The sequence below is a fragment of the Primulina huaijiensis genome, chromosome 8, assembly GCF_012295235.1.
Source record: "Primulina huaijiensis isolate GDHJ02 chromosome 8, ASM1229523v2, whole genome shotgun sequence".
Taxonomy (NCBI): Eukaryota; Viridiplantae; Streptophyta; class Magnoliopsida; order Lamiales; family Gesneriaceae; genus Primulina; species Primulina huaijiensis.
In genome coordinates, this window is record NC_133313.1 from 15,793,526 (window position 1) to 15,810,565 (window position 17,040).

The 17,040-nt window shown below is 35.9% G+C and overlaps 2 protein-coding genes across 8 annotated transcripts; both read right to left on the reverse strand.

Moving 5' to 3' along the window:
- Positions 1-6,681: 6,681 nt before the first annotated feature.
- On the reverse strand, positions 6,682-12,601 carry LOC140983474 (uncharacterized). 7 transcript variants are annotated; one of them, XM_073450540.1, is made up of 10 exons: positions 12,571-12,601; positions 11,448-12,461; positions 10,441-10,500; positions 10,028-10,348; positions 9,739-9,951; positions 8,653-8,745; positions 8,410-8,517; positions 8,065-8,328; positions 7,116-7,232; positions 6,682-7,025 (listed from the first exon to the last, which is right to left on the reverse strand). In XM_073450540.1, the coding sequence occupies exons 4-10, from the start codon at positions 10,112-10,114 to the stop codon at positions 6,738-6,740; spliced, it is 1,170 nt and encodes a 389-aa protein (XP_073306641.1). In that variant the 5' UTR covers positions 10,115-10,348; positions 10,441-10,500; positions 11,448-12,461; positions 12,571-12,601; the 3' UTR covers positions 6,682-6,737. The 7 variants fall into 7 exon arrangements, 3 of the variants coding, with proteins under 3 accessions (XP_073306641.1, XP_073306640.1, XP_073306642.1); XR_012176440.1 differs by lacking the exons at positions 6,682-7,025; positions 7,116-7,232 and adding an exon at positions 10,607-11,358 and having other exon boundaries at positions 8,140-8,263; positions 8,679-8,745; positions 9,739-9,880; positions 11,448-11,729; positions 11,831-12,461; XM_073450539.1 differs by having other exon boundaries at positions 10,441-12,461.
- LOC140982111 (uncharacterized) lies at positions 12,535-14,190 on the reverse strand. The gene has a single exon (XM_073448528.1). The coding sequence runs from the start codon at positions 14,188-14,190 to the stop codon at positions 12,535-12,537; it is 1,656 nt and encodes a 551-aa protein (XP_073304629.1).
- Positions 14,191-17,040: the final 2,850 nt, after the last annotated feature.

The following is a 17,040-nucleotide window of genomic DNA, read 5'->3' on the forward strand; positions in this document are numbered from 1 at the left end:
TCATCTGTGGCAACTAATCCATCCCATTGGATAATCTGCAATTCATGTATCTTTGTCCAGGTGGGAATAACTTTATCAAAGAGAAAGTCTTCAATATCTTGCTTCCAAGTCTCCATGAATGACAGCCTTTCTGAAAGATTAGGCCTTCTGAAACTGCCTGCTATGTCCATATGTGATTAACTGATATTATCTGCTTAAATATTCTGTATCTAATGAATTTGAACTTATTTATAGATTCTAACTTAAGGATCAAAATAAGATGAAGAGACATCAGTCGATAGAATGCAATTAATGATATTCTCTTACTCTCTTTCACTTATATGCATTTATTTAGGGGGAATATCGATTTTAAAATGTTAACTGATAAGACAATCATCAGTTGGTATTCAACTGAACTGATTCAGTTTTTTAACTGATCACTCAGTTACTGACCTAACTGATCTTTTCAAATAAGTTAACTGATTATTCGAAAATATTACATATTAAGTGATGTGACTGTTAAAATTACGCACTTAATTTATGTCATTCATTGAATAGTAATAGTAAACGTGGTCTCACGTAGTCCATTAGACTTATATTCACGTTTTCACCGCACATACACACGTTTTTATTCTTATTTATCTTGGACTGACACGCGTCCGAAAATTTGAATAGTCACTAATATAAGTAATTGAACCGTCTCATTTCAGTTTCTTCACGAACATTTCAATTCCCAGAGCTTATCAAGCACACAAAGTTCTTTCATCTTCGCAAATAGTAAATCAGAAACGGCAAGCCAAGTTCCAAATTACATGCTAAACGCAATGTCAATTGATTTCGATTTCGTCCTCTCTGTTAAGGACAAAGCTGTTAAAAGCATCTTTCTGAAGCTGGAAGCAGCTGGTTTGAAAAAATTCCTTGGGTCATCTACTCAAGAAATTTATCCCAAAGAAATTCAAGATTTCTATAGCAACAGCTTCATCACAGCTGAAGGGATGATTACAACTACCGTCAGCAGCAAGTTGCTGACTATTGATGAAGAATCATTTAGCTCCATCTTCCAACTGCCGTATGATGACATTTCACTACTCTGAAGTGAAAGCTGCTGAAGTGGAAGAGAAGCTCACATCTTTATCTGCTGATGGGAGGAAGATAAAAGTTTTCGATCCCAAGAAGGAGTTAAAATATGAATATCAATTGTTGGCAGATATAGTAGCAAAATGTGTTTTAGCTTAGGAATGTTCTTTTGCTGCTCTCAATCTCAAGAAATTCCAAGTCATGGCTGCTGTGGTAAATGGTCGAAGACTGAACTGGTCAGCCATCTTGTTCAACGTTCTGAAGAACATGGTTCAGTCGACCAAACAGTCCAAAGGATATGCAGTGCCAATTAGCTTCATTTTGAGGAGTAAAGGTTTGGTGGATGACTCTTCTGAGAAGTCATCCAAATACAAAGTCTTCACTGCCAAGAATGTTCAGCCACCAAATACCAAGCTGGACATATCTCCTGAGCAGTTAGTCAAAATCAAGAAGGAGATTGGGACGCAGGCAGCTTTCAGTCAAGAAGACCAAGGACTTGGCTCAGAAGAAAACAATCAAAAGGAAATTGATTGTTAGCGAAACTGAAACTGAATCGGAGAAAACTCCATCTCCGAAAATAATGAAGAAGCCAAGGACTCAAAAAACCAAACCAGTAGCTGCTTTGAAAACCATTCCAACCGACAGATTGAGGCAAACTGGAGCTGAACAACCTATCAGAGCAATACCAATCAAGGCAGTTCTAGTTGACAGTTACCGCCTCCAACTGCTCCTTCAAAGAAGACTATCACCGAATTTGGTGATAAACAGAAACAAGTTGGAGTAAAAGCACCATTGATCACTATCACCGGTCCAACTGCAATACCTTTTGCTAGACCAAAGAGAGTGGTGATAAGAGAAAAAATGGATGCAACTGTTTTAGGCTGAGAATTTCTCATGCCCTCACTGATCGAAAGGAAAGGTCAAGATGATTGAAGAGCTCAGACCAACCAACCCGATTCAGACTCATATTTATTTAATATGGGAAGAGGTAAATGAGTTTTCTAAATCGAAGTTGAAAACTTACAATGAATGGGTCAGATTTAGGACTGAAGTGTTGGCCAAACGATTGCAGAAGAAATCAGTTTTGAATAAATTCATCGCTTTGGAAGATATGGTCCTGAGGGTAGTCAAAGCTACCACGATTTTTCAAGCACTGGAGAGAAGGAATTACATCTTTGATCTGATGCGCGCCAAGAAGCTGGCTCAAGTCATAGGTCAGCTGCTCAAAAACTATGATCCTACCAGTCCAACTGCCTTCAATGACAAAGCTGTTTATGACAAGTTGGACATGGATCTCACTTCATTGCAGATGAAGATCAAAGATTGGGAAATGGGTCAAGAGTTGACTATTCCAACACATTCCCAAATTTCTTCCTCAGAAGAGCAGGCTGAACCATCAACACATCAGCCAAAGCCATCCCAGGAGGCAGTTGCTGCACAAACTGAGCAAGTAATTGTTCCTTCTCTAAAGGATGGTCAACCTTCATCTTCTGCTCTTCAATCTCCTCCAGCATGTCTTCAACTTTACACCGATGTTGAGTTGTCACAAGCAAATATCGATGAAGTGATACAGTCAGTTGCAGATGACATCCATCTGAATGTGATAACTGAAGAATCAGTTGAAGATCCAAGAAAAACAAAACAGCCAACCTCAGAGAATGTAATATCAAATGTTAAAGCAACAGTTCAGTCGCCTGCCACGACTGAACAAGTAGTCCAAACTGAAACTGAAGTGGCTTAGTTGCAATCAGTGTCAACTGAAGAGCCTACTAAAGTATCAGTTGCCAAACCAACTGAAGAGCCTACCAGCTCAACTGCAGTTCAGATTCCCACTTCCTCTCAAGAACCTCAACAGAAAATGTAACGTACCGTACTTTTTACTACTTAAAATTTGCAGAAAAATAAAAATTTTCATAAACAAATCGTGAACCTTCAAAATTCGATAAGATAAACTGTACGTCCCAAAAGTGGTTGCAACAAAAGATCTAAAAATAAAGTTTGCCAAAAGTATTTGATTAAAATCTCATAACCAGTAACATAAATCAGAGTATTTGACATTTCATAAATTCTTAAAATATGGCGGTCCTCGGGTTCAGCCTCCCGCTCAGTCCAAGTCAGCTCACTGGTCCTCACCCCTCGTCTCCTCAAATGCATCCTCACCTGCATCGATCAAGTCTAGTGAGTCTAAAGACTCAATAAGTATAAACTGGAAATAACGAGTACTACGTAATAAAATCACATGCAACTTTAAAATAGGACGTACATACTGAAACTTGAACTTGAATATAAAAGCTTGAACTTACGTACATACATAGACATGCCATAACGTGAAACTCTTCTTAGTCATGGTTGCATACTTGTACATACTTGAACAGACATAAACTTCATCATTTTGCGTAGAGGAATGTTTCAAAGCAAGTGGCCCATACATAAATGCGCCTGATCAGACTAAACCACAGTACTGGGCTGACAGAGAAGATCCACTGCCACATACATGAGATCCCCGTTCATGATTTAACGGGTGGATTGGTCTCTGGTCATATTTTACCGCTTTTCAATCCTGATCTAAACCCGTTCATAATTTAACGGGGTGGATTGGTCCCTGGTCATACTTTTCCGCTTTCCAATCCCATACATAAATTTGGTCACAAGACATTTAGCATACCTCAAAAACATAAAATTATTTTCTTTGCATGTCGAACACACATACTTGGCGTTGAGGGATTCGTTGGATCTCGCTTGGGGCCACTGGTGCACATACTAACATGAATTTAAATACTTATCTTGCATAGCTTAGACGTAGGTAATCGTGCTCACCACCAAAGTGCATAAATAGCTTACGACATTCTAAATCACTCGGGACTCGACCTCCTTCAATCATCATACTAAACCATGACATGACACCCCAAAGCAACCAAAATTTTTTTCCCAAAACATGAAGTACACGGACCCCGTGCCCGGGTCCGTGTATGGGTCCGTGTAGGCTCGCAGAATAAATGCTCGAAAAGAAGTGAGGACACGGACCCCGTGCTAGGGTCCGTCTAGGGGTCCGTGTAGGCTCAAAATTTTGACCATTCGAAAGAAACAAGGGCACGGCCCCCGTGCCAGGGTCCGTGTACCCTCGGTAAAAGAAAACCCACGGAAATTCAATACATGTGTCGCTTAACATTCTAAACTTGATTGTACGGACTGTGAACCGACACCTCGAGACCCATCCTAGGATACTACTACATTGGCAACACCGGTACGAACACCCCGAAACAACGACATCCAACCTACGACACAACACAACTCAAAAACACGGAAGTTTACGTCGAATCGGTTCCTACGGCTTCTAATGAATACAAGTGCCTATCGACACTAACCGGCATACCAAATATCAACCTAACATCATATTAAGCGTACCTAAATGCAGCAAAGATCACTCGTTGATTCCCAACGAAGCCTGCAACAATTAAACTTCAAGAACACATCAATAACATAATTTTTCAGAAAAACGCAGTTTGAGCAGTCTCACAAAAATGATCATATCTCAGTTAAGTCTTATCCAAATATTTCAAATTTTATATCAAATCGAAGGTATCAAAAAATTCTATGTTTCATATGTTGAAAGAGTTTCCATAAAAGCCACCGAAAAATCGCAGTATTTAAAAGAACAGTAAAAACGTGATTTGAGATCCCAAAAACGGTTTCAAAAGTGATCCAAACATAATTGCTCAAACTTCTACATATCACACATGTATTTTCATGCATAATAAACAACACAACGCATAATATGACGAGATCGATGCATAAACGAAAGAATATACGTACCTTTAAATCTTTAACGTTACCGAACGACGATACCGAAGCGGGGAAAGATGCGAGGTTGATCCGGAACGAATGTGGCACTATAATCTTGCAATAAAACTCACGAAAATTCGCTGGAATGCTGAAGGGAATGGGGCGGCTGCTGTTTTCTCAAGAACCCTAAGTTTTCTCTTCTCCAAAATAATGAAATCTGAATTGAATTATGTGTGTGTGTGTTGTGTCGTGTAAGTGTGTGTGAAAATAGGTGTGTGCATGTGTTTAGGTAGTAAATTAGGGAAATAATTTGCTTAATTAGTAATTAGCAACTAATTTAAAAATACTAACTCTCCTCTAATTATAATAAAAATCTCTAAATTTAAAATAACTTGCACAAGTGTCAAAACTTTAAAAGTTTTAAAATTCTATAATTCCTAAATAAATAATTTAGGCTTTTAAAATACTGAAACTTAATAAATTAATTAAAACGCCCCAAATCTTAACTTTAAAAAAAGTTACCACATTTTAAAATTGCCAAAATCGTCACCGATCTCTTTTCCGGGATCCCGCATCGAATAATCACCTGAAACATGAAACTCGAGAAAATATTTTAACGTGCATCACATAAACATCAATAATTTAAAATAATGCAATTTCATAAAACACGCATCGCTAAAATCATTTTAAAAATTAAATAAATGATTTAATAATTAAATGATTGCATGGGTTTTACGTGTACTGAATTTGGACTCTACAGAAAATGATTTAAGAAATTGTTTCAGAAATGGTTGAGACTGAATCACCAAATAGTGCATTGGTAGTTTTTAATGAAGCAGACAACGAGCAAGAACCAGAATCATCTGAAGCTTTGTCTCCTCGGATACCAATGGCTACTGAATCTATGATAGAAGACATTCAGTCTAACCTTCATCGTCTGATTTCATCGATTTTTGATATAAAGTCAACCCAATTTCTGTACACTTTGAAGATGGACTCTATGAAGGAGAATACAATGAAAAACCTTCAACAGGTTACAAAGGATATCACTTCATTATTCTTTCAACTAGACCAATTGAAGAAAGACCGAGTGACAGTTCAAGCACATTTCCAGACTCAAGACATGTTTAAACACTACAAGAAAAGAGGGTTTCCGCGGCGTGCAATATGCGCCGCGGAAAGATATCCGCGGCGTGCATGGCACGCTGCGAGTCACGCTGTAAAGTTCAAAGCCTTCTTAAGTTTGAAACTATTGACAGCGTGCGGTTTACGCTGCGGTTTACTCTAATAACGGCGTGCGGAGTGTGCTATTGATAGTTTTTCTTTCGGCAGCTTGCCCCGCACACTATGCTTAAAAGTTTCAACGTCGTGCAAAACATGCTGTTGATATGTTGACAAATTGGCAGCGTGCATTGCATGCCGCGGTTAAAAGTATCCATGTCGTGCGTAATATGATGTTGATGATTCATTGGCCGCGTGTACTGCACGCTGCGGTTAAAAGTAACCATGGCATGCACAATATGTTGTTGATAAGGTGAGCTATTGACAGAGTGCAGCACACTGCAATTAAAAGTAGTGATATTTTTGTAGGGTGCAATGCAAGCTGTAATCGATATATTATTGTACGCTGTCGATTTGGTTTATCAGCAACGTTATTTATATTATTATGAACCAAAATTTAAACAATCATATCGAAACTCAAAAGATTTATCACACCACATCCAACCAATCACCGGAATTAAAGCAAAATAATAAGATAACATAAAAACTTATAAGTAATTAATGTCAATTCTCCTTTATCCAATAAGACAAAAAACCTGATAAACTACACAAAATACTCAGTAATATAATGGTTTGATGCAACAGTGTCTCTAACCCTAGAACCAATAGGATCTGTATCAGTCACACAAAACGATAAATTTAGAAAACCATGCTATTGTGCTTCCAACTGCATCATCTAGAAAAATCATTTCAGAATTCGGTCGAATTAAGTCTACCTGCTCCACAAGAACTCTATCAACCCAAACTTTCCAACAAGATCCACCAAGAGGAACGTGATGCACTTTTACCGTTGGATCTGTGGATGCAATTCGACCTTCAGCAACAACTCCATCACCACACCAATGAAGCAACTTACATTTAGTATTTTCAGGGATATCTCCATGAATCACATTCTTTACATTTGACTGCATATAAACAATACAAAATGTTAATTATGTCATATCTATTTTTATAACAAATGTGGTTTAGATAACAGAAACTTTTAAGATAGTTACCCGAGATGCAACGTGATGTTGGTTCACATTATCAACAGTACCAATTTTTTTGAGACGATTGATATCACAGCCACTACCAATATCATTCTCAATCCCAATTCTACCACCACTACCAACCTACATATTGAGATAAAGCAAAAAATATGTCAAAGAACAAATCTCCAATGTAAGAAGCTTCATTAGATTACTTCTATTGTGAGGTCACTAGAAAATATACTGTGCGGAAGAAGCTCTTCCAAATAATTTGTATATTGGCTTCCTTACTAAATAATGAAAATATAATGAAGCTTCTTCCACATCCATGAGTCCTATTATTACTCATTTTACTTTCATTTTTATAATCTAACAATCTAAAAATGACCATAAAAACACAACTAAATTAAAAATACTCTGAAATCACAAGAGGTGCACCAATCGAATGTTGTTTTCTCAAATACAATGAAATGTTTCTTATAAGTGACTTTCAATATTTAATTATACAAGAAAAAGTTTAATCAGCTAGACAATATATCATTTAATATATTTTAGTCCAGAGGTATGAGTTCTTATGGTGAAATTATACATCATCCAAAGAAATTCAGCTAGGAAATATGGTACGGAAGCCAATATACTAAATTTTAGTCCAGAGGAAGCCAATATAATAATTTTTTTATCTCAAACAACAAATCTCCAATGTAAGAAGCTTCATTATAATTTCATTATTTAGTAAGGAAGCCAATATACAAATTATTATGACCACATCAACCAAATTAAACATAAAAATTCAAGTGCAAAATAAAAAATACATTAAAGCTACAAAGTAAACTAAATAAGACTAGTGAAACTAAAACCATTTTTCTTCCCAACAATAAAACAAAAAAATGATCAAGACAAAATCATAGATCACTAAACAAAAATTCTCAACAGCATCAATACAAATTATTTTATCTATTGTTATTTAATTACTAACCTGTTCTTGTTCATTTCCTTCCCTTATATTTTGGAAAACAATGGACCTCATTTGTTGCACTTCTTGTTGAAGGTTGTGCATCATACTTTGAAGTTGTTTAATAGTTCCATTTTGTTGCAAAGATGCTCCAACTTTTGAAGGTGTAACTCCAAAGCCCATTCCACGCACTCTACCTCGAATTTCCTTCCCAAATACAAGGCTAATTGCATCCTCAACAATGTTAGTAGTGTTTTGAGATTCAGGTGCACATTCTTCTATTTCTTTCTGCAAATAACAAAAAAATAATTTTTGAGAAAATAATGAATTTAAGTTGACAATTTTTTTTTACAGAAATAATTTTATTACAATTTTTTCTCCAACAGCTTCACCACTAAGTTGTCCATTTTTCTTCTTATGGCCTTCCACCCATACTTTTGTTCTTGTAATTGGTATATCAGCAGAACTTGTTTTCTCCTTGATTAAGAGGCATATAGAAATATATGAAAAATTCATTAGGAACATAATTCAAAAAATGTACCATTACAATTAAAAATAAAAAAAAACTTTGAGAAGAACTTTTCATAAGGTTTTTCAAAAAATAATAATTACCATTATGTGAGCCAAACGGGCATAACCTCTCCTGCTCATTGTGTGGTTGTGTATTTGCTTTCCCCTCATTGCCATAAATTTTTCACTCTTTTCCTGAAAATAGAAAACATATAACATATTCATATATAATTGATTAGTCACATGATTGCTAAAAATTAAAGAATTGATCCAATGCATCAATGTCACATAATGGGTATAAATGAAAAATGAAGGCCCTTACAACACAAAAACAGAATCTCTACAACATCACATTGTCAAGAAGTCCATCGAAGAAAAAATCGGGAAAATACACCGATGCATATTCATCCAAAGATAAGCACGAGAGCCGGATCAATTCCTTCCTGCACGCACCTAGCACATAAACTTGACAATGCCATTTTCCACTTTTCTCATAATTTACATCCTATTATCATCCTACCACATTCTCTCCCATGCATTAATAGAACAAAACCAAACAATTGAATCCATGATGCTTCAAGCATGTGACAAAGTTAATAACCAAGACTCGTGCCTCTCTAGCATGCATTCTCGTACCATAAGTCACGGCCATTTGAACCCCACGTCGGTTCTCAAAGCCTCTATAGAGAACACACTCAACGAGGCTATATCAGCCATTGACATGATCACAAGGTTCAACACCTTATCCATCAGCTATCGTGAACAAATCGCCATTGAGGATTGCAAAGAACTACTCGATTTCTCGGTTTCCGAGCTAGCAGGGTCTTTATCCGAAATGAACAAAATACGAGCAGGTCTGAAAAACCCTCATAACTCGGAAGGAAACCTGAAGGCTATCTGTATTTTGTTGCTACCTGTATTTTTTTGAAGGGATTTGGAGGTCTTTTATTTGTTCTAGGTAGCAGTTTTGGCAGTGTGTGGCATTTCTTGGTGCATTATTTTTTTTTCTTGGGAATGAATAACTCAATTTTGAGGAAGCAACAGAAGAAAAAGGCCCCAAAATCGAAGGCATTATCTGTTTTGTGATTCATTACTTCTTGGAATTATTAAATTTAAGCCCAAAAATAATAACAATTATATGCATGTATCAAACAGTCAAAAAATCCATAACAATGAATTGATACTTACTTGAAATGGTGATGATCGTGTCTTCTTTACAAACAAGTCCCATGGGTTGTGATACAGAAATTCAGGCTTCAAAAGACAAAGATCTCGTGAAGCCACTCGACCATCATCAACTTCTCGTATAAGTATTTGGAGTTTGGACTTTCTATCACACCACAATTTACCTAACTTTTGAAAGATTGAATGTTTCTCCCACTCCTCAACTTTATAGTTCAACTACACATTAACAAGCATAAAAATATTTCTACATTTTGTAATAAAATAGGAATAAAAAAACAGTTATAAGTATTACCTGAAGACAACACCACATCTTATTCTTCATTTCCTTGTCTAAGTCATTCCATCGATCTAATGTGTATGGCACAAATTCTTTTACCATGCAACCTAGAAAAGTGGCGTACTTGACCGAATTATCTCCAATTGCCTGTCAAAACTCATTACGTTCCAGATCTTTGGGCTGTTGTTGGCCACTAACCAAATTAAACTTTGATGGACCTCGTCCTTTTTTCTTATTAGTTTTGGCGTCATCAACTAGCTCTTTATCACGCGAATATTCTGATGAATTAGGTGGAGTGTTGGAGTCCACTCTCGATAGCTTATTAGCTATATTTTCCTACAAAATAGCATAAAGAGATATTATCATGTAAAATTGAGACTTCGTTAAAATTAAAACAAACCAAAATCTACAAAATAATAAAATATCACCTGAACTTCACCTACAGATACATTGCTGCGTTTTTCGCCCAATCTGCTCATTTTTTAATGCTGCATATGAAGATATAGTCAAACATGTAATATGACATGATAATTCGCTGAAAATAAAAAGAAAACAGACAAATATATTGCAACAGTAAATAAAGTGTAATGGAACCTTTTAAATTAACTACAAACTCGACAACCTAAAATTTCAATCACAGATCAGTCACGTCAATTCCCTCACACTCATTTCTCGCATACGGTTTTTTCTCAGTGATGTTAATCTCAAGTGTGGACACATCAAGAGGTGTGAATGATGTATAGGCTTCCTCTTCAAGCAAATTCATGTTATGCATACCCCGAGGCGGCACTTTCAACAACACATACCAGTTTGATTCGTCATTGTCTCTAGAATAGAATACTTGTTTTGCTTGTGATGCTAAAATGAAAGGATCGCCTTCAAAAGTTCTTAGACCTTGGTGTAAGTTGACCAGTGTAAAACCATATTCCATTTTGATTCCACTTTCATGATTTGCCCAATCACACCAAAAAACAAGAACTTTGAAAGAATAGTAGTCTAGTAAAACAATATCTCGTATAACTCCATAGTATAATACTCTTCCAATAGTATGTGAATAATCATTCGCACTAGACTGACAAACAGTATCTGCTTCAATCGAAACACCACTATCTTGTGTCGACCTTTCAACATCAATTGTGTGGAATCGATATCCATTTACAATATAACCCATATAAGATATGACATGTTTTCTTGGACCATGGGCTAGCCATTGAATTCTGTCTGATGAGTTATCACAAACATGTTTTGATAACCATTGAGCAAATGTTTCCATATGTCGCTTCTGTAATAATGTTTCATTAATTAAGAAACGACGATCTGTTTGGTTCAGCTCCTCAATGTGCATCCTATTTAAAATCATTAAAGGGTGATTATTATAATATATGAATTATGTAATAGACAAAGGCTAATATGATATGTAATTAACTATACTCACTGTAAGTAAGGCTCAACTTCAGCAGTATTGAAAAACACATATCGATGTGCAGCTTGCAGCACATGGTCCTCTAACATTTTTTCTTTTCCTTGAGAAATTGGGCGACCTTCCACTAATCCATTCTCCAAATCCTGATTCCGATTAGAACGGATACCGATACCAGCCGCTTTTTCTATATAGGCACTACAAAATCGCATTCGTTCTTCTGCAAGGTAACACTCAGCTATGCAACCCTCTGGCCTTGCTCGGTTCTTCACATACTCTTTAAGTGTTTTCATAAATCTAAAGAAAAAAACAAATTTCACATGAAACTAGTGTTTGTAGCAAATTTAAATTATTTGTATAACATAATATTGGTCTGAAAATAAATTAATATCTATTACCTTTCAAATGGATACATCCAACGGAATTGGACAGGCCCGCACAAGCGAGCCTCTCTTGCTAAATGAATTGTCAAATGAACCGATATATTGAAGAAAGCGGGTGGAAAGTACCTTTCCAACATGCATAGAGTTTCAACAATATTCTCCTCGAGTTGTTCTAAACGGTTCCTGTTTAACACTCTTTGACATAATTCATTGTAAAATGCACACAATAGAAACAGAGCACTACTTGGACCTTTAGGTAAAAGACTTCTCAATGCTACTGATAGCAATTGTTGCATTAGAACATGGCAATCATGAGATTTCAGCCCAATAATCTTATGATCTTCTAAAGAAACACAGTTACCAATATTTGAGCTATAGCCATCGGGTAACTTTATTTTCTTCAATCTAGAGCAAAATACATTCATCTCTTTTTAGACAATGTGTAAGGTGCAGCAGGCAAGTGATACATATTTTCCCCTTTCTCTTGAGGATGTAATTCTTTTCTAATGTTTAAGTGCATCAAATCTTTGCGAGCATTCACACCATCTTTGGATTTTTTATTCACGTTTAACAATGTGCCTATGATATTTTCGCAGACATTCTTTTCAACATGCATCACATCTAAATTATGACGTAGCAGCAGTCCCTGCGCGTAACAATTAACACATTTCATAGTATTAGTTCATGATTCATAAAATTTATGAACAAAAAAACAAATTTTAAAAACTTGATGCATATAGTGCAAAATAACTCACACTCCAGTATGGCAAACTGAAAAAACTTGACCACATTTGATCTGATTTCATTTTTTGAACTATCATGCGTCTTTCTCTTTCTCTTTGCATTATTGATAGTCTGACTCTTTTTTTTTTCCCCCAGTCATTTTCAATGACTTTTACAGCATTGAGAATTTCTAAACCAGTCAAAGGCCTCGGTTTTCCTTTTCTCTCTTTTTTCCCATTAAACAACTTTTTTTTCTCACGAAATGGATGATCAGGAGCAAGAAATCTTCGGTGGTCTAAGTATGAAAACTTTCTACTGTACTTAAGCCACACAGAACATACGTCTTCACCACATATCGGGCAACCAAATTTTCCTTTTGTGGCACATCCAGCTAGGTTTCCATAAGCTGGAAAATCATTGATTGTCCACATCAAAATAGCCTTCAGATTGAACATTGACTTGCTAAATGCATCAAATGCCTCCACACCTATGTCCCACAACTCCTTCAAATCTTCCACAAAAGGTTCCAAGTACACATCTATATCATTTCTCGGTTGCTTTGGACCTGGTATTAGTAATGTTAACATAAGATTTTCCTTCGACATGCACTTCAATGGAGGAAGATTGTAATTGACCAAGATAACCGGCCAACAACTATATCTGGAACTAAGGTCACCAAAAGGGTTGAATCCATCTGTTGCAAGACCAAGACAAAGATTTCTAGGATCTGATGCAAATGCAGGCCACTTGTGATTTATTGTATCCCAAGCTACTGAATCAACTGGATGACGCATCATATGATCTTGACTTTTGTGATTGGGTTGCCAAATCAAATCTTCAGCCATTTCTTCTGATTTAAACATCCTTTTAAATCTTGGTATCACAGGAAAATACCTTAACACCTTTTCAGGAACTCCTTTACGAACTTTGAAGGTAACTTTGTCCACCTTCCATCTTGAGGAACCACACTTTGGACATGAGTCTAATTCTTTGAGCTCCTTTCTAAATAGACAACAATCGTTTGGGCAAGCATGAATATTCTCATATCCTAAATCAAATGGTTTCAACAACTTTTTCATCGAGTAAACTCTTTGTGGAAGTGTGGTTTTTTCTGGAAGCATGTCACCTAAGATCTTAAGGAGCTCATTGAAACTACTGGCAGTGTGACCATTGGTAGACTTGTAATTGTATAATGTGAAAGATGCTGACAACTTTGTATAAGTCGTACATCCGGGGAAGAGAGGAGGTTCTGCATCTTCTAATAAATCAGTAAACTCATAATCTCTTGCGTCAGACGTAGTGTGTCCAACCTCTTCATCTGAGACAAATGCATCCCTATATAAGTGAAATGCCTCTCTACTTTCATCATCCGCTTCTTGAACTCCTCCTAAACTACCTTCACCTTCAAATGGTGAGGTATCAGTTTCACCATGGAAGAACCAAATCGTGTAAGACGGATCGAACCCCTTGAATATTAAGTGCTCATACACTTTGTCAAATGTCATATACTTCTTATTTTTACAACGTATGCAAGGACATAATATTACGTCACGTGTTTTGGCGTAGTCCTTGGCTTGTGCAAGAAATTTTTTAACCCCTTCTTCATACTCGGGTAGAAGTCTTGAAGGCAAATGAATCCATTCTTTATCCATTTCGTAAATGACCCAAACCTTAACATTCAAATTAATATATGACTTCAAATAATTTTCATTACTTCATAAATAAAATGAGAAAATGAATAAAAATATAACCTCAACTTCTACCATAAATATTAAAAACTAGCCACAAAATTGTTAAAGTAGATTTAATTCAAATCCAAAAAAAATTACTTGTCATCTAGCTCTAATATTAGCCACATAAATTCAAGACCAATAATGTAAAATTTAGAACCTAAAGATTCATCAAGCAATACACTTAATATATGGAAAAGGAATAGCACCAACACCAAGAAATGTGATTTTTCAAAAGGACAATTAATATTGCGAATCAAAAAAATGAAAGGAATGCTTCTTTTTTATTTGTCTTTATTTTTATTTTTTTATGATAAGAAAAATAAATTCTTTCAATAACATGCATCATTAATTGGCCCATAGGTTGTGGAGGCAGGGGATGGGAAGTGCATGCTTTTATGATTAGGAAATCTATTTTTTTCAACTTCATTAACTTACGTGAAAAAGAATGCATCCAATTTTAACAGTAAAACCAAATCTAGGAATCTAATGTTGTCCGAAACATTTTTTCTCTTTTACTACAATAAATTTCATTTACACCACAAAAGTTAATTAAATATTCATAAATCAGCGAAAAGTAAGCAATAAAAAAGAATGGAACCTGTGTTTCTGGGAGAGCAGCTTGTTCTCGTTGATCTTATGCGCTGCCACGAGTTGAACTAGAACTATAATGCAAGCAAACAAAGCAATTGATCGAAAAGCCAAAATTTTTGTGTCACTTGAGAAAAAAAGAAGAGAAACACACAAATTAAAGGATGCTTAAGAAATTTGTTTATGCTTAAGAAATATGTGTTAAAACCACGTAGTCATGCATATTAATATGCAATTTTTGTGTCACTTCTAGATAATTTCCAAACCTTTCTATAGCCTCACATGTAATTTAAGAAATATCTTGAAAGAGGAAACAACATATAGGATATAATTATGATTTTTAAATCTAAACCACTCGACACTTGTTTAAAATTGTAGACATGGGGGCTCCACTCGACCCACCAAAATAGACGTTATAATTATGATTTGTAAGATCTTGATTCTTGATAGGTGATTGTCTCCAATTTCAATATTAATTAAGTGGATGAGATTTAAATTAATTTTGTTTCTTTTTTTTTTTAAAAAAATACATCTTTGATGTAAAAAGTAATGTTAAATATTATCGTGGAAGGATACTGTTATGATCAAGAATTAAGAATTTTCTTGATCGAACTAACAACTCATACAATTTTCTTGATCGAACTAACAACTCATACAAATGTAACTACATCAATGAATCTAGGCAATAATTAATCATTTTTCATAGTTATATTTCACCCCTATTCAACAACCCCAACAACCACTTTTAAAGATGAAATTTAAAATTTTTCCCAATTATTATCATGTAAAATATCTACCTGACACACAAGTGATGCAAATATGTGGCAGAGGGAAGGAGACTAGATTGGCTGGCAAATATTTTTGTGAGGATTACATTAAAATGGGAGGGGACAAAAACATATAATGATATGAAATTATCTACGTGACACACAAGCGATGCAAATAACAATAGAGCCCCAGGTAAAGATCACTGGGCCAATCCTGGATAATCCTTGTCGCAAAAGAGCTTCAACTGGTATATTCGCCCTTCATGTACAGACTAACAGGAAAAAAATTTCAACACATTCGAGTTATTGGGATGGATTAGGTGAAAATATTTAACAAACTACAGTCAGCTCAACATTTAATGGGGGCAATATGCATTAGAAAACTTGTACTCTCTCGAGAATTGAAAGCACACTTGCTGAAATTAGAGCCATTCTACTGAAATAAGATCACAATCTACAACTAAAGGGATTACAGTGCAAAATATTTTTTTAAGGAGTATACAAGTTTGTAAGATGAACGTCAAGTACTAGCGCAGCGCTGTCATCTAATGTAGCATTAAACTTTTAGTGTGATTCATCCCAACACAAACGGATGAATTCATATCCACTGAACAATCTCCACGGGCAATGGCTTCTAGCATTACTAACTAACAGAACTGAAACCTAAAAACTAATCCACTTAGCATTACTAACTAACAGAACTTAAAACTAAAAACTAATCCACTTAGCATGTTCAACCATGTTAGAACATAAAACTGAAGGATCTATGATTTTCGACCACATCTAAAAAGAAAATCTTCTAAACCAAAAACAACAATCTTGCACACAAGGATTCAAGAGAAAAACAAATATTTTCTGGGAAACGTCTAAAGAACCTGAGAGAATGCGAGATTCTGAGCGAAATCGATATGATTAATTGTGAAAAAAAATAAACATAAACGACACACAACTGAATGATTGTAAGAAGCAAAGTGCTTGGAAAGGCGTAACCAAGGCAAACACACGACCATGGAGGGTCGCGGCCAGTGGCTCGCGGTTGCAGCTTGGGCGGCGTCTGATGGGATAGCAGATGGAGCAGCGACGGAGGTTGGATGGGTCGTGTAAACAGAACGCGAAGAGGCTGGCCGTAGGCGGACGGTGAGACGGCGCTGGTAGAAGGAGCCGACGATGACTGAAGCTAGGTAGAGGAGCGATGAAAAATTACGAAGAAGTTTGTTAAAATTCTGATAATTTTGAAACGATGAAATTAAGGGACGATGATTGAGAGAATTTGGCGATGAACGATGGGAATAAGAGAAGAATATTGGAGGGTTTTGATCGGGAAAAAAAAAGAAAGGCGCGATTATTTGGGGATTTGGCACCTCAATTGTAAAGTATTAATTTTATTGCCAATATTAACAGCATGCATGGCGCG